The sequence below is a fragment of the Macrosteles quadrilineatus genome, unplaced genomic scaffold, assembly GCF_028750875.1.
Source record: "Macrosteles quadrilineatus isolate MER2022 unplaced genomic scaffold, UCM_ALF_1.0 Scaffold_5__1_contigs__length_97177068, whole genome shotgun sequence".
In the NCBI taxonomy this organism is placed as follows: domain Eukaryota; kingdom Metazoa; phylum Arthropoda; class Insecta; order Hemiptera; family Cicadellidae; genus Macrosteles; species Macrosteles quadrilineatus.
This window is the reverse complement of record NW_026542598.1, coordinates 58,390,179-58,409,308: the sequence shown is the minus strand read 5'-3', so window position 1 is coordinate 58,409,308 and position 19,130 is coordinate 58,390,179. Positions and strand designations below refer to the sequence as shown.

Genomic DNA, 19,130 nt, shown 5'->3' with positions numbered 1-19,130 from the left:
TTAGTTGCCATTAGCTGTTGGGGCTATTAATTAACAGCTGTGTCTAAGGAATGTCGGCCTTAGTCACTAACAAGACTACAAGATCGCGCCACTCATTCTACACTCATCTCCATTCATACTTGGCTTAAAATACCTACATTGTATGGTCGCCATTTCATAAGAAAGTATTAAGTATTAAGTCGTACGGATTTCAAATGTAAATTAATTATATGTTCAGAAATAACCAAGAATGTGTATTTAGAACCTTCGCATGGCGGTTTTTGGACATACCGCGGGATAAAAAGGGTGTAATTAAAAGATTGGAGTGAGCGAAATATATTACAACAAATTATTTTGTGTAGGCCTATATTTACCGTCTTCGATGCAATTCTAGAAGCAAAGATTAGGTGGGTCCTAAATATATAGTTTAATCCATCTACAATCCCCACAACTTAACTAATACAATAATAATATATTGATACAAATAATAATATAAATCAATCTAATTAAACTGAAATTATAAAGACAAACCCACATTACACGTGCGTTCTACCAAACAACCACCTTGCATCCATCTATAACTAAGTCTAAACTATAGTAATAGAGAAATTGAATGATCCAGGGTTGGTCACGAACATCCAAATCCCTACGGAAATTAGCAAAAAGAATTGATTTCGTCACAATTCGATCATTCAACAGACGCACACGTGCACGCACTATGATCGTGAATAGCTTATCTTGACGAATGAGACAATTTGTTATCCCTCCGCATCAGTCAAATGGTGTGAAACGGGAAACAATGGCTAACTTTTGTCCCTATCTCGCAGTGGACAGCAGAGACACATCTCTCGTTGCATTTATAGCCGCTAATAAATTATTAGACGGCAAACTCATTCCGATTGTTAAAAAACTAAACGTGTCCAAAAGACTTACACGTGGTTAGATCTGGTAAAATGATCTGTATCTGGTCCAAATTATAATAAATCTTCAGAAATCAGATTATTAACGAATGCGTTGACACCGTAGGTTAGAGCATTTATTCAGGACAGAGATTAAAACGTCGATTGAGATTCAAGAATTCGATCGAGTAACAAATACACTCGTGACTGGAGAAGAGTACAGCCACGGACAACGTAACACCTTGTCAACACTCAACATAGTCCACAAGCGATCAGAAACCTAATCGTGAAGTCAATCCATCTAATAAACATGATGTGCGCGTGTCAGTCTCACCATCACGCGAAACCCACTGGACCCAATTAGCTGAAATATTGCACCAAGATTAGAATCAACGTACTACGCCCAATAGTGCTGGTCTATCCACGTATCGCCATTGATATAGGTATCATGTTTTGATATGAGGTTTTTGGATGTTTATTACATACATTTTGTCCCCTACATTTTTGGCAGGCTGTGAATGGTGCGAAGCTAATAGATAATATAATTATTTCATATCAGGCACAAGCGTTAACAATTTAACCAATAACTTGTTGCTAGCTATGTACTGAGTCAGCAAAATATTATTTACTTAAGTAAATCTTTGAACAAGTATGCAGTAACTGGTAATCCACATAATTTGAAGGTTTGCTTCAATTGGGGATGTTTCGTTACCATTCAATAGACACAATGTAATCAATATAACAATGTCACGTTCTTTCAATTTCTTAATTTAATTTGCAATTTTCCTGTTGTCAAAACATGCTGACGGAGTGTTACCTATAAATACATTTGACACCACACACTCGGTGAATATTGTTGTACAATGATTCAAAATAGATATGGTGAATGGTTTTGCTTGGAGCGCGTCCAATGCCGCATCTCAGCCCAGTTACACTGCTATCAACGCGGCGGGAATCGCGAAACGTCTACTTGACGGGTTTTAGTTGGAACTGGTTGAACATTTTTGTGATACCCGTGCGTCGCAACGCTCTATTCAACCAGAATAATACCTAGAACACTAGTGGTACGCAATACCCTCCTATACTATTTTCTTGTATTCATCACCAATGTTTATATTGAGCTGGTCTCAATCAGCTATTCACAGGGTAATATGAAAAGCATTTATGTAAGCTAAGTACGTAATAGAAACCAGTCAATATTTACTAAACTGGCATAGCTATGGTTAAAGTTCTCGCATAGATACCGTAAGGTTGTTGGATTAATCCTGAAAATGTGAGAAACCTTTTGATAGTTCGAAAGTAGACTCGGCTGTCGTTGATTATTCGGCTTTCAATACATTGATCTGACTTAAGGAACAGCTGGTCTCAGTCAATAGCTTAACACTCAATTATTAACTTACTGTATACTTGAGCTAATATAACCATCTCAATCGGTCTTTTCATGGAGGCAACAGCAAGAGTTTGTTCCAAACAAGTAAATTAGCTAAAGGACACGCAGCTACGTACCTAGATTATAATATAAGTGACACAATTAACATTTCAATTTCTTGAAATAATTTTTATCACAATTAACGAGTACAAAAGCCAATCAAACCCCCGCCAAGGTGTGCATTTCGCTTGGTACAGTTCCACAGAATCGCTTAGTACAGTTCCAAGGAAAAGCCCACATACATGCCCAAAAGACATGCACGTGGGCTAAGTGAGAATTTGACAAAGATAACTATTGTTATCATAATGTTACTTGATATTGCTGTAAATAAGAGAGTGTGACGCTAAGTTATGTGTAGTATATTTTATCATCATGGTTTAAAACAAATAATTCACAAAACGAAAATGTCACACCTTTATTAAGTAGCTCCCAAAATGGTTTTCGTCTTCATAGATTTTTAATTAAATTAAAATAACGTATTACGTAGGTTTAACGAGTACTTAGGTTTACAAGGAAACTAATAAAATGTGGTTTTTAGTAAAATATTAACAGCTTAGTATAAAATAAATAAATGTGTTAAGTTTGATCAAAATGTATCCATAAACAAGTAAATTACAACATTTTACAATATTCTCAATAAGAATAACATGGGAATTTTAAATTTATTTTTTTTTTAATTTTCTCCGTTACCAATAACCATACAAAAACACTTTGATATACTAAAATATTTGTTATTTTAAGCTCTCTAAAAAGTTCTAAAGAAAATTGGGAAATTTTTTGTTTTGAGGGTCAAGAATGAGAAACCCCAATTTTATCCCATTAAACCCCCTTTAAAACCCCGTTCCAATGGTCCGATCATGCTGGTTCGCGAACTCATCCAAGTTTATCCCACTTTACATCTTCAAACCAAAATTCATTAAAAATCGGACAAAAATTACTCAAGTTATCGCGTTCACGGACACATATAACTCCATACGTATAAATATGTACAAATTTGAACGAATGGTGTTTTTGGTGTCTGGGGACATCAAAATGTAAATCAGTCCCGGGCCTAGATCTTACCGTGCCACCTACGGTAAATATCTACTTCCCTATAGGGGAGCTCGGGAAAAGGGGGAATTTATTTTCATGGAATAAACAATGTGATACTATGATGTAGGCCTAATACACTATGTTATAATGATACGATACCAAGCATTTTTATCACCGAGTGCGTACCAAAAAAATACACTGGCGTATAAGCTAGAAACCCGTTTCTCAACAATTCAGACGATTTCGAAAAATTTTCCAATTCCAACATCTACGCATCCAAACCATCAAGAGATCCCCGAGGGGCATTTAGACTCAAAACTTAAATCGGCCAAAAACGTGCCATGTTTATAAAACGTGTAGGTAAGAAGCTGGACACAAAAGAGTGGTCTGGTGTGCCAAGTCATTGTCGTCGCCTAGGTCTAGGTTAAACGTCCAACCTACACGCATTAACACTTCCCACACCTACGAGGTGAATCTAGCTATCAAGACTACTCATCTAGCATACCTACAACTCACAACTCACTGTCTGTCTGACCTCAAACTGCTCTAAAAGTCAAAAATATCTCTACCATGAGCGAGAACACTAGGCCTATAATTAAAAATTCGTACTTTAAAATTGAGCACACATATGATATAGGCTACGTCAGGTGTACTGGAGGCGCCCGTGATTCGCAGTCTAGCCAAGTAATAGGATGACTCATTGTAAGCTGGATCTTTCATATTACGTCTATATAAACATAGACAGATAAAATTTATTCTATTTGTCTATGATACAACTCAGGGCAAAGAATTGGATTTTAGATATTGGCACCATCTGTAACTGGCTCACTCACGTGTGTATTTTGCTAGGCTATACAATATGTGGGGTTAAATCTTAAAACAAAAAGCTTTATTGTTCACAAAGTTTCATATAGCGTATTAATAATAGATAAATAAGTATAGATAACTACAATAATCTAAACCGAGCGAATCCAAACAAAGCAAATTTAAGCATTTGGGGTTTTTATTGTCATAGACACCAATAATTATTTCCTTCTAGGCCCCGAGGGAACGACCTATTCTATATTTTCAGGCTTGTGTTTTTAAAACATAGCAACTGTTTCATAAAAAGTACTTTAAAAATAAAGATTTGGGTTCTCAAATAAACTAATACAATCGAATTTAAATTAGGAATTTAAAGTAGTCAGAAATTTTGTAAGGTAATGTTATCCTAAGTGCCGTTAATAAGAACATAATCAGACTTTCAGATTAGAAAGACTAGAATAAATACTAAGCAGACACTAGCGTGAGTAGTTCTACACAAAAATATGTGAACGGTACAAGTGTGTGAAGGGACCAATTAATTGTAGCTTTGTTGAGGACGATCAGCTGTTTGTTTAAGGCCGAACCGTGTAGGCCTACTATAAAACCAAATTCTCAAGTACAACTTAGTCCACTGTGAAACCACGAGATGCTGACTTTTATCTTAACTTTTCACGTTACTTCTATAAACAGAAAAACTCAAATCCAATTCAATATTGGGTGCACAAAGGTAGGTAATGTTACGCAATGATGCCTTCCAAAGAAAAAAGGGCAACATTTAACGTGGATTCAACCTAGTTCCCAGCAAGCACCCTCCACCCGACAGCAGGACAAGGTCACATCTCTCGTGAACTCCTCAGCGCTCAGTTGGGCACCGCGCCGCAGCTTCACATACACGTGGTTAGCGCGAATCTACCAAAATAACCTCCCTCCAGCCCGACACGTTAAATATATCTCCCCCCCCCCCCGGCAACTCAGCTCTACAAACGAACTGATACACTTTCGATCGCGGTGATACATATTGTGGTACATGGTATGAGGGTCCACCAACTTGAGGTTCCCAGTTCCCACTCTACAAACTGATCTCGGTGGTACACGGTACTTAAGGCCACCCACCTTGAGGCCCCGCTCTACAACTAAACTGATACACTTAGTATTACATGGTAGTGTACTTGAGGCTATCAACTTGAGGCTCTGCTCTACGATTGAACTGATACACTTTCTATCTCAGTAGTACATGATACACGGTACTTGAGGCTACCACCTTGAGGCTCTGCTCTACAACTGAATTGATACACTTTCTATCTCAGTTGTACATGATACACGGTACTTGAGGCTCTGCTCTACAACTGAACTGATACACTTTCTATCTCAGTAGTACATGATACACGGTACTTGAGGCTCTGCTCTACAACTGAACTGATACACTTTCTATCTCAGTAGTACATGATACACGGTACTTGAGGCTACCACCTTGAGGCTCTGATCTACAATTGAACTGATCCACTTTCTATCCCAGTATTACATGGTACATGGCAGTGTATTTGAGGCTACCACCTTGAGGCTCTGCTCTACAACTGGGCTGATACACTTTCGATCTCAAGTAATACATGGTACATGGTACCATACTTGAGGCCATCAACTTGAGGCTCTGCTCTACAACTGAACTGATACACTTTCGATCTCAGTAGTACATGATACACGGTAGGCTACTTGCGGCCATCAACTTGAGGCCCCGCTCTACAACTCAACTGATACACTTTCGATCTCAGTATTACATGGTACATGGCACTTGAGGCTATCAACTTGAGGCTCTGCTCTACAACTGAACTGATACACTTTCGATTTCAGTAGTACATGATACACGGTAGGCTACTTGCGGCCATCAACTTGAGGCCCCGCTCTACAACTCAACTGATACACTTTCGATCTCAGTATTACATGGTACATGGCACTTGAGGCTATCAACTTGAGGCTCTGCTCTACAACTGAACTGATACACTTTCGATCTCAGTATTACATGATACACGGTAGGCTACTTGCGGCCATCAACTTGAGGCCCCGCTCTACAACTGAACTGATACACTTTCGATCTCAGTATTACCACAGAAAACATGCTACTATAGTATGTTTTATGTGGTATTACATAGTACATGGTACTGTACTTGAGGCTACCAACTTGATGCTCAGCTCTAAAACTGAACTGATACACTTTCAATCTCAGTAGTAGCCTACATGGCTCATGGTACTACATGTTGGAGTGACAAGACAAAATCATCCTAGTTTTCTTAGTTTTCTAATTCTAGTTAACAAAATCTTTAGTTTTCAAGTCATATATTTAATACGCGACATGAAACTTTGTGAACAATAAGGCTTTTTTGTTTTAAGATTTAACCCCACAAATTGATACCAAAATGTTCGTCTAGGGGTGTAGATGTGCAAACTGGCTTTGGATTTTTGAAATATATCTTTTTAAGGGCATGGGCTGCCCTGAAAGTTCCTTCCATAAGGATAACATTGTGATTGATTTTATCACTCAATTGGCACCTTTCAACCGTCAGAAGGGGAGCATCCCACATATGCCCCAATTTATATCTACGGTCAAAACTGCTGTTCAAGAAAGAATGCTAAAAAAAGCTAATGGATCTTGCAGCACTGAACTCATGCACATTTTGACTCAACATTTGGTTGACATTAATCTATACGCGCAAGTTTTCAGCATGATGAGCTCCATCCTGCAAAATACTCCTACTGAACAGCAAAAAGAACTTAGGATGCATATAGTCAACGATCGAGCTCAAGACCAACGTCGATACAACGACGCAACTTCTAACGACGTTGCTATAATATCCTAATTTATTATTCGTGCGAATTGGCGCGGGTTCTCCTAGTGTTATTTCATTTATCTACATTTTACAACAATTGTGTGAGAGTTGAAAAGAAAAGATGGTTTAATTTGAACGGACATTTATTGACATATTTCATTTGTGATTTTTCTTTTTATACAACACAAAAATATATTTTATAGCTTATTATTTTAGTTTATGTTCCTTTTATTAAAGATGGACTCCCCAATACCAAATTGTTATCAGCAGTTCCATGATTCATTGTTATTGAAATAAACAATGTTTGGGAAGGAGGAAGATGTAGTTGTAAATATTGGACATAGTGCTATTCAACATTTTTAGCTTGTAAAACAGTGTTTCTGAGACCAAAAATGGAGTATTTTCGTCACAGTTCCTACAAACGTCACTGCACACTCTGTGACGTTTGTTGACTTCGGGCAGCAAAAAAATTAGATTTTTAGCGAATTTCCCTATAGGAAAGTAGCTATTACCATAGGTGGCACGGTAAGACCTAGACCCGGGACCGATTTACTTTTTCATTTTGATGTCCCCAGAGGCCAAAAACACCATTCATTCAAATTTTTATATATGTATATATATATAGACTTATATATATATATATATATATACGTCCGTGAACGCGATAACTTGAGTAATTTTTGTCTGATTTTGATGAAATTTGGTTTAAAGGTGTAAAGCAGGATAAACTTGAATGAGTTCGCGAACCAGCATGATCGGACCATGGGAACGGGGCTTTACAGGGGGTTTTATGGGGTAAAAATTGGTTTTTCTCACTTTTGACCCTCGAAACACAAAATTTCCCGATTTCTCTTTAGACCTTTTTAAAGAGCTTAAAAAAACAAATAATTTAGTATATAAAAGTATTTTTGTTCGATTATTAGTAAAGGAGAAAATTAAAAAAATTGTAAATTTAAAATTCCCATGATATTCTTATGGAGAATATTGTCAAATGTTGTAGTTTGCTTGTTTATGGATATATTTTGATCAAACTTGGCAAATTTATTTATTTTGTACTAAGCTATCAATATTTTACTCAAAAACACACTTTATTAGTTTCCTTGTAGCAGCAAACCTAGGTACTCGTTAAACCTAATGTTATTAAAATATATTTAACTGAAAATAAATTCAGACAAATGGAAATTCGCTTAGTCGGCAGGTTTGCTGCGGCGGGGGTATTATGTATAAAAAAGGAAGGACCCACTGATATAGCCTATTTACCGCCCTCAATGTTTTAACTTAAAACCCTAGTCACTTTTTCTCTGTTATTGTATTGTAGTTCATTTAAATGTTGTGAGCCTATATTTTTTGTCAACTTGGTTTGTACTGTTCTTATATGTTGAAGAATCTTGTAATTGCCATTCACATTCATTAATATAATCAGTTTTGTTATTAAACTATGCTGTTTCCTTTGTCAGCAGGAAGTATTACAATATTTTTGTTATTCTGTAAAGATGTGATTGCTTTTAACTCTTGTTTTGTAAGATTTTTTTTTTTTTTTTTTGTTATTCTGTAAAGATGTGATTGCTTTTAACTCTTGTTTTGTAAGATTTTTTTTTTTTGGGTAAACTGTTGGGAAATGAAGGATCTGATAAATTTGATGTTACTACATAGATAAATTTTTCAATTTGATGATCAGGAGGTAATTGGTCAGGTTCCGAAGAATTTTCTTACAATTTTAATATAAGGTTAAAGGCAATTTACTGTCTAAAGTGGTAGAATTTTATTCATAATAATATTTTTTTCCGTATTTTTTGGGCAAATTCTAAAGAGTCGGATACCAAATTTTTGTGGTTGAATCTAGGTGTCGGTGAAAAGGTTCTTTAAACAAAACTAAACATTCTTCTTTTATAGGTTTGTACTTTGAAAGGTTTTCAATATGTGCTTCGGTTGATGAGGAAACACTAGTTGTAGGTTTTACTGACATTGGTGGAGCGTGATTTTTTTTTTGTTGACAATATATATAAATACAGTATATAGGCCTACCTATATATGTATGTGTGTGTGTGTGTTTGTGTGTCTGTCTGTTAGGGTGATAACTCAAGCAAAAACTAACTGATTTGGATGAAATTTGGTACAAACGTGTAAACCTATGTTTGTTCGAACGAGTTCGCAAATCAGCATGATCGGACTATGGGAACGGGGATTTTATGGTGTAAAAATTGATTTTCCCATTTTTGACCCAAAACACAAAATTTCATAATTTCTCTCTAAACCATTTTGTAGGGCTTAAAAAAATAAATAATTTTGTATATGGAAGCGTTGTATGTTCAACGGTTACGGATATAATTTAAAAAATAGTAAATTTCAAATTCCCACTAGTGGCTTGTCTGGACATAAGTCCCTAAAAAGCTCAATAATATAAACAAATAATTTGAATATTTAAACAAACTAAGAAATGTATTATCTATTTGTCAGAATATATATCCTTGTGTAAAAAACAGTTTGTTGTTTGTCTTTGTGCCTTTGTTGATGTTATTTTCAATAAATCATTCAAATCACTAGGCCTACATAGGTTTAACTCTGCTAAAGGCAGTAAACATATAACTGTTTGTGAATAAATACTGGTTTACTAAGGTAGCTTTGGTCTTGTGTTTGATGGTGATAAAAAAGGCTTCCCTGATTGGAATTTTGGAAATTGTCTTTGTCAATTAATTATGAAAAGGCAAATAAAGATGTGTTGAGGTAAGCTTAGTTCTTGGCCAAACCCGCTAAATTAGCATCCCTACCCAGTTAATATTTCTAAGTTTATACTCCTTTTGTTAAGGTTTAACAACATTAGAGTACCTAAAGTAAAGGCATCTTATTGACCAAACTTAACCCTAGATTTTTTTCTGATCGACATAAAAAAAACTACAATTAGTGTAAGTTTATGTGGTGGTACCTATTCCTCTTAAAGGTGCAATTGACATTAGATATTCTATCAAATTAGGCCTAATCATCGGCTGATTCTTAACTCTTTTGCGAGCAACAGACAGTACCTGTTTAAAATCGACAAACAATATCGTTTTTTCTCCCATTGGAACTTGTCATAGTTTACTTACTTAATTAACAAATATACAGGGTGTCCCGGAACTCTCTACCAATATTTTAAGGCATTGCTTCTAGGTAAGAAACATACCTAAATATCATATTTAAATTGTCCGGAAGTCCTTAGTTACTCACACAGCCGCCATTTTGTTTTTTACAGTTATTAATTTTTTCTAAAGAATGGTTAAACATAGGTACGAAATGGAAACTTTACACAAACATTAATGACAACTAAACAAAGCTACAAAAGAATTATGACGATTTTTCAAATACATAAAACAAAATGGCTGCTATTTAAAATTGTGTTTCTTAAATAACTCAAAAACCGTTGATTTTATAAAAATTTTAAATGGCCGCCATTTTGTTTTATGAATTTGAAAAATCGTTATAATTTTTTCGTAGCTTTGTCTAGCTGTCATAAATGTTTGTGCAAAGTTTCCATTTCGTATGTTCAACCATTCTTTAGAAAAAAATTAATAACTGAAAAAAACAAAATGGCGGCTGTGTGAGTAACTAAGGACTTCCGGACAATTTAAATATGATATTTAGGTATGTTTCTTACCCAGAAGCAATGCCCTAAAATATTGGTAGAGAGTTCCGGGACACCCTGTATATTTTCTGTACGAACCTAATCCATCTTTATTCCTAGGTTATTTTCTAAGAGTAGGTAGGTAGTCGTTGAGGTTATTCCACTTCATACAAAATACTGATTAAAATCGACTATAAATCTCAAATTTAAAATAAAGAAAGTGTAGAATACATCTAGATCGTTTTGAAATAAAAAACAAAGCAGATGTTTTCCAATTAATCTTGAATCGTTAATTATTTAGTCAATGTGGCTGTTTCATGTTAAACGTTAAAAATAAAGTAGGCCTACACAAATTTGATATGGCGCAGAAAAAAACTTCTCTTTGAATCCAGCAGTGAGAATTCGGTAGAGAAGTTCTTCCTCTCGTGTTACCGCGCCTCCATAGAGTTGCCAGGTGGGCGCGGGGCAGAGGCGCGGAAAAGGCGTCTGCCCCTCGTCTGGGTGTTTTCGGAAAGTGCTGTGAGCCCTTCGGGCGTGTTCGGGTCCGAAGTCCACTCTAGTGTCGCTAGCAACCCGGCACGTGGCAGTGAAGTTTTGTTGACTAGTGTCGTCTGGTTTTGTATTGGTAACACCAGTCCTCTAAAGGTCACTAAACAGTTGATGAAATTCTCTGTATTCGTGTCTTATCTAATTATTTCATGCTCCCAAAAGCGCCTCTGACGTTTCTCTTCTTCCTCTGATTGGAGCAAGCAAATTAAGAAAACATCTTCTTCATCTGAGCTCGACTCAGTCATTATACACAAAATTTCACTCCGAGGAACATACAGTCTCGTAGGCACTCTGTACTGTGGCTGAACTGGATAAAGTATGCCCGCACCGCCCCACGCTTCCGCTAGAGTTGTCAGGTGGGCGCAACCCCGGGAGAAGCTAAAGGAATTTTTTCTCCGCGCCATGCCACCTGCTGGGTTGCTAGGTTGACACCAAGCTTAACTAGCAAAAAAAAAAAAAAAAAACAAACAAATAAGATGGATTTCCACATCCCAACAAGAATTTGAAAACAGCTTACTTGCAAAGTATACAGTAAGAACTTTAAGTATTTGATCAATGCCTCACTAGAAAAAAAATGGGCAGTGCAACACTACGTCACAGTTTGCTGGATTGTTACTAAAGTTGCCGCCAGATGTAAAAAGCCAGCTTATTTACCTAAAACATATGGGATATATGGTAGTGAGTCTATGCACAAGTGTGACGACATGGATCCTGCAGCATGACCTGTTTTCCTTTTTTTTAGGCTATCAAGGTTTTATATAATTAAAACATTTGACTTATAATAATTGAAGGGCTGAAGGCATATATCACACATTGATTTACCGAGGTTTCAAGGATATTATGAAAACTTTGAGATGTCAATGTATTCGAGATACCAAGGTTTGAGATATCGAGGTCCTGTAGCAACTTAACTTACCGGTACAGTATACGGTATAACAATTTAAGATTTAAAACCTGTGGGGATTAAATTCAAATTCGGATACCGGTAGCCTATGATTTATATTTAATTTAGATATAATATAACTTAAGTTCAGTGTCAGACAGTACCATCTACTACTAACCGGTAGGCCCTATAGCCTATTATTGGCATGTCGTTCATGAATGTCAGACAAGCTACCGACTACAAAATAAGGCCAACAGAACATCCTTCATCTTTTATCAATTTTGGAGAGCGCTGATATAAGTTTATATCACCGGTAGGCCTATAGGCTTAGTCTAGATTTGAAACTCTAAATTTACTAGACCATTAAAAATTTTTAAAAATTATTAAAATCATGGTAAAGTTCCACAGAGATTTTTACCATTTCACATAATGTTTCCCTACTTCAATTACTGTACCGTAACCACAGAAAACATACTACTATAACCCAGAATGCCAACCGCATAGTAAAAAGCGTTAAGTACTTTGAGAGAACTTCGCCTGTCAATTTGTAGGCAGCGCCACCAGCGTTGCTATGCTGAGTGCATGGCAACGCTGGTGGCGCTGCCTATGAACTGACAGGCAAAGTGGTTAGTTAACAAACAGAATATTGAACATCCCTGTTAGATTTTAAGTCTTGATTCGACCGCAAAACTCAATCAATTAGTTCCTCAATTGAATTTGTTTGATCAACATTGCTTTGCCTTTATTTACTTATGTTAATTGTTTTGCTATTTTTTCTTGCTTTATGTTGACATTTTGTTCTTTTTGCTCAGAATCTATTGTATTCCTGTAAGCTTGCTGTCTCCAGTTTTGTTTTCCACTACCTCATTAACACCGATTTATTTTCTAGGTTATGTTTACTTGCTCCCATGGCCATAACAGCCCGGTATTATGACAGTTCACTGCCACAGCCACCTGGATTTTACCCTAAACTCTTGTTTATAAAACCAGCGTTAGTTTTGACACATTTTCGTTGGTGAAACCAGGTTTCCTTAACTGTGGTTTAAATCATCGGTTAGTTTTAACCGAAGATTAACTATATCATCGTTAGCGAGAATTTGGTAATTGGGCCTTAAACACCCCAGTCCACTGTAAAAACGTGGTTGATGTTAAGTTAATCTTTCTCTACAAGAAAAGTCCAGGAGAAAATCCATATTTAGGCCTACATTCAATATTTAACTAAGTTAAATTGATTTGAATCAATATCAAAATAATATTTCAGTTAATTCCAAGCTCAGTAACTTACCTAACTTAAAAATATATTTTAGGCTAATATCGTAGGTTCTCTGTGGAACTGTAAATAGGCCTAGGTATAGGCCTAAGTACCCAAACCTACAAATTTACCTAACTACAAATTTGAAGGGACTGTGTATTAGACTATTTTTATCCACCGGCACATCATAACCAACGGTACAGATGGTTACAAAATGGTTAAGTTTATTAAATTGCATTAAGCCTAACCATTGGATGTGGCTAACCAAGGCTGTCTAAGTTAGGCCTACAGATGGCAGCTTGTGTTAAGACTTACATTTCAATTAATTAATTGGCAAATAGGCCTATTTACTGTATTTACACTGGGATATGATGTAATTTTTATATGTCTACTTACAGTATTTTTAACGCTGAATCCAAAAATGCAATCAGTTTTTGTCGGAGAGATTCCCAAGTGGCCGTAAAACGAAGGTTAGGATTACGAATCTAAGGATAATTGAGCGGTACGGTACTGAAGGTAATGGTAATATGGCGTGGTATAGACGGGTCCGTACTGAGTGAGGAGTGAGGACTGAGTGAGAAAATCAAACAACTGTATACTTGATCTAATGCGGAATGAAATCAAATCAATTCGTTTTGAAACCAAATAATCAGTTCTTATTTAGGCATGTGAGGAAGGTAGGGCGGATTCGTGACTGTATTAATTGAAGTGAGGTTAGATTAGGAAGGTAAAGGTTAGCGCTTGAAGCATTTTTGATATTGTTATTCCATTGTGTTTCACCCACTATTTAATTGTGCAAAAAAAACAGTCTGGAAGTACTTAATACAGTCACGAATCCGCATAAAGTCCGACTTATCTTCCTCACAAGCCTTTTCTGACATAAAATGCGATTTAAACATTAAAAGGTTGGGTTGGGATAGGTTAGATTAGGCCTAGATTAGATTAGATTATGTAATATAATTTATTCTTTGCTGATACATTAAATTATGCACTGTGGCACGTTTTCACTTTTAGACACAATGGGATTATGTACCGGTACTATGGGATTATGCACTAAGTATGGCACGTTCATTAACAGACGTTGAGGCATTAGTCAATGGTTGAGGATTGGAATGAGGACCATGTCGGCAGTGGCCTAGCTTCTATCACGAATCCTAAAAAAATACCTATTACTGATATTTTACATGAATTAATTCTATTTTGTTTTATAATTTAAGTTGATGTGATTAATAGTTTATGTATCGTAGTTGATTTGTTGTATTTTCTAAACAGCACCAAAGTCCATTTTCTTTTAAAAATCTAGTTATTGCATATTGTAACTCTGATTTTACTCTCAGGGCGTCGTGTGTGGTTTTGTCTATTTAGTATCGAATGTAAACAACTGACAGCCTGTTTCCACTCCACAAACCTTCCACCCCTTTTAGTGTTAACTTAGTCGCCACTAGAACTTGGACTCGTCCATACCACAAATATGTTAATAAATCAACAAATCTTAAGCTTAATATTAATTATTTAACTGTACGGCCACTTAGGAATCTCTCCGACCAAAACTGATTGCATTTTTGGATTCAGCGTTAAAAATACTGTAAGTAGACATATCAAAATTAGGCTAGGCTACATCATATCCCAGTGTAAGTAGGCCTAGGGTAAATATTTACCAATTAAAATAAACCAAGGTGGTAAGTTAAGCCCATAGCCCTTATAACTAACTACATAAACTGGGCTAGGCCTACCAAGGGCATCTGCTTTAACTTAGGCCTACTTAATAACATTCAAAATAGGACTAAGTTAAACTTATGTGTGGCCATAAAGGTAAAAACACTGAAAATGAGTATTTTAAATATTTGCGTCTAAACAATCAGACAACTATATAAATTAGGCTGATCCTAACTCAGCGATAGGCTTGGCTCTCCTAAACCAAATTTGACACTTAAAACCTTGAACGAGTTTTCTCCCGTTACTAACTTAAATAGGCTAGTTAGTTTCAAACGACCAAAACCTAAGAACTGTATCAAAAAAGGATGTGGCCTGTGTAAATATTATAATTATAAAATAATTTGACATAGACATACCTGGTGTAAAGCAGATAATCCATCAACGTTTACTGTGTCAATCACAGCTCCTTGTTCCAGCAAACGTAAAACCTCCTCCTTGTCACCTGCTGCACATGCAGCTAAAAACACACAATCCGCGGAAAACTTAATTTTTCTGGACTTTTCAGGAACAACAGTAGATTCACGATTAGTTTCTGATTCTTCCCATCGCCTTAACTGTTCGGCCCTTTTAAAAAGAGCTGAACTAGAACGAGCCTCCATTGACATTTCTACTACACGCCATACGTTCCTTGACTGCTGAAAACGAAAACGAGAACTAGGCCTAATAACTCGGGAGTCTGGGAGGGGAGCGGTCTATTTTAGAATTACATAGCAGTAGCAATAATGTCCGTTGTTCTATCCTCTCTGGTTCTCTATGTATACCTCTTTATTTTCCTATGTTATCGTTATCGGTATGTTTTATCATAGATAAAACATGGGTTGGTTAGTCTATGGTTTTATCATAGATAAAACATACTCCCTTAGGATTTTATCTTTGTTATCGGTTATCCTCATTTTAAGCAGTTAGCAGAGTGGACATTTTCTAGCTGTTAAGGGGAAAAATTGACTTACCATTACTGAGCTCTAGATTTGGATATCGAATTGGGACCATTGATTACAAATGCTGTGAGAATACTATAGAACCATAGATTAATATTCAATCTATGAAACAAGAAATCTTTTTCAGTAGTATCTGAAATCAACACATTGTTTCCTATTTTTAGTAAATCGCACAGTTAAAATATATCAGTTTGGTAGGGCGCTTCCGCGCTTCCCTCTTTGGTTTTAAACATATACTATACATGTCTGGAAAGAGCCTAGAGGACCAGTACAAGATAATAGCAATTTGCTCTCCGTCTACTCCGTGCGATATCAAATTGTTAGGGCTTTCCTAGCACACTGCTCCTGAATGTATCAAAGTGCTCCAGTACGAGTTGTAACATTGCGGAACGAAAATACATAGGTGTGCTATTCCACGGCCACCTTTAACTAGGCCGCGGCCTGGTAGAATTGGCAACGTCGCAAGTGGTGTTGTTTAGTGTCAGACGTCCCATAAGATAACATGGCAGACAGGTGACAGCAGCTCATTAATTCGCACTTTATTGATTTAAATTTAAAGTTATGAACATAAATTTGTTAAATTATTGAAAATAAAACATACAGAATTGAAAACAGAAACAATATGAATTAAAAATCTTTATCTGAACATTTTTAAGGGGAGTCAATATTGTCATAGTCCAGTAACCAATCTTTCGTAAATACACAAATACCATTAGCTGCTTCCAAACAAAACCGCTGTTACAACACCACTTGCGACGTTGCCACTTCAAAGGCCGCGGCCTGGGGCCCATTTCATAATAAAGTACAAACTAATATTATTAGTAAATCAGCTGATCGCCCAATGCAAATCTAATGGAAATTACAAGTTTACAAGTTGTAATTTGTAACTTGTAGTTTATTATGAAATGGGCCCCTGGAGTTAAAGTCGGCCGTGGCTATTCCCGTCATATTCTAACGTCACTCAGATTGCATACAAAAGATCACCTTTCCACAATGAGTTAGTAAGATTAGCAACCTACACTACACATGGCATAGAGTCTTACATCTTTATTTAATTTTACTTATCAACGGACATCTCCAATGTTATAGACTGTAGACATAAACGTATTTCTCTCAAATACTGTACATTATAACAAATTAATACATTTTTACAAAAATATCCAGCAACAATATATATATATATATATATATATATATATAAATTAAACATGGTTTGAGGGAATATTTAGTTGATAAGGAGTTTTACAGTATTTCTTCGTTTTTAAAATGTAAATAGTAACTTATGTACCTCTTGAAGTTTGTATCTTTATTTTTATGGGTCTGATTTTATTCGTTTAGTTTTAGTGACTTTTGCCCTGTACCTTTTTGTATTATTATGGAAATAAACGATTCTGATTCTATAACAAGAACAAAGAATATGTATAAAAACTTATATAAAGATAACAATAGTAAATATTTTATTTTTAAAACTGAGTTTATTATAATAAACTTTGCCAGACACAGTAACAATAAACCTAGATTTATGATCTAAATAATAACTAGTATATAAATGGTAATAATAAAATAGTAACTTTAGATTAATAACGTTGTCCATATGAACGATTTTACATTATCCTTTTGAAACTTTTTTTTAAGAGGTTGGTGGCCTCTTTTAACTTTGCATTTGCCCGTCCGCATAGACTAACCGTTCGTGCGTGGATCGTATAGCAAAGCAATGAGTGAGCCAGTACAGTACAAAGTAAAAAAGTGCACTGATAAAATGTTTTCGACAGTGATCAGGATCCGAACCCACGACATCGATGCCTTGGGCCCGAAGTCCGCGACGCTACCGACTGAGCCACCGACTCACTACGAAAACTAGGTGCTTTTAATGACTATTTCTTTTTTATGTAGGATTTTTGTTTAATTTGACAAAAAATGTAATAGTCCCTCTATCTTCACATTTACTAATATTTTTTAACATCGCTAATAAAATAAATAACAAATAAATAAAGCCATATCTGAACATTGAATATATGGATGTTTGCAACAAGTAGGTCTGGGTTTTTGCAGAAAATATGAAACAATCAATATATAGATTCAACAACAAAAATAACAAAGTAAGTAACAAGTGATAGAATATATAAAGGCAATTAGCATAAATAGGTTAAGTCGTTCCTGCATGAAGACCGGTAGGTAGTTCAAATTACTGATTTGTTCGGATGTTCAAAAATAGCCTAGAAATGCCTAATAGACACGTAATTAGGCCTACAGTATTAAAAATACAGTTCTAGGGTACAGCGAATGAAATAAAAATAATGATTTTTGTACTTAGATATTTTCGTTATATATAACTGTAATTAGTTTCTTGAAAAAAATATGTAGAGCTTATACATTGGAAACGAACAAAACACAGACTGGCTCGGCGCGTTCACTCATTTCCCTGCCAGGCGCCGACTGTTAATGCGCATCAGAAATCGAAGCCTTCAAGAACTTCAAGGCAACGCAAAACAAAAAAGTAAATAACCAGCACAGATTAATTTGTAATACTGTACATTCATAATCTTAAATTTTGTGGCCTATTAATGGCACCACCAAAATAGGAACTTTCACCAATTTCCCTCATATAGCACAACAGCGACTCTTTTTTTTGAACGAAGCAGTTGCACCGGAGAAGAAGTTGACCCGCGCACCAATCTGACTTCCGGTTCGCTGCAATCTGCATTGGCCACTGTAGTATGCAAAAAGTGTTGGTTGATAGTGTCGCCGGAAAGGAGTTCTGGAACGTGTTCCTCTGGGCACAACAAGATCAATATTGCGGAGAAGTTCAGGACAGTTTATATGTGCATTGATCAGTTTGAAAAGGAAAATAGCATCAAAGGTCATAGTCTTATATGCAGTGGTAGGATATAAAGTTGCACCTCAAGCTCACGAACAGGTGTGTCCTAGTATCCGAAGCCGAGTGTGGGTCCAAGCATCCTAATGAACCGATCCTGAGTTCTTAATTGCAAGCATCTGGATTTGACCAACTTGATATGGAGACCATATAACAGACCCGTATTCCAAGATGGGGTGGACCAACGACTTATACACAGGATCACTTGTGTAATTGTTACTTGACGAAGTTCTTGGTAGATCTGTGTATGAATCCTGAGAGCGAGTTAGCCCTGGCCGTTATATGAGCAAGGTGTTAAAACAGACTGAGATTTTTCGTAATAATGATGCTCAAATCCTTAACCCTGTCCACTTT

General features: G+C 36.0%; 1 protein-coding gene across 7 annotated transcripts in view; it reads right to left on the bottom strand.

Moving 5' to 3' along the window:
* Positions 1–15,585, bottom strand: part of LOC128993871 (protein phosphatase 1 regulatory subunit 12A-like) — a 96,520-nt gene extending 80,935 nt beyond the window's left edge. For all 7 annotated transcript variants that reach the window (XM_054417929.1, XM_054417931.1, XM_054417934.1 and 4 more), the window contains exon 1: positions 15,320–15,585. In XM_054417929.1, coding sequence (XP_054273904.1) covers positions 15,320–15,568 — 249 coding nt within the window. In that variant the 5' untranslated portion in view covers positions 15,569–15,585. The remainder of the gene's footprint in view (positions 1–15,319) is intronic.
* Positions 15,586–19,130: the final 3,545 nt, after the last annotated feature.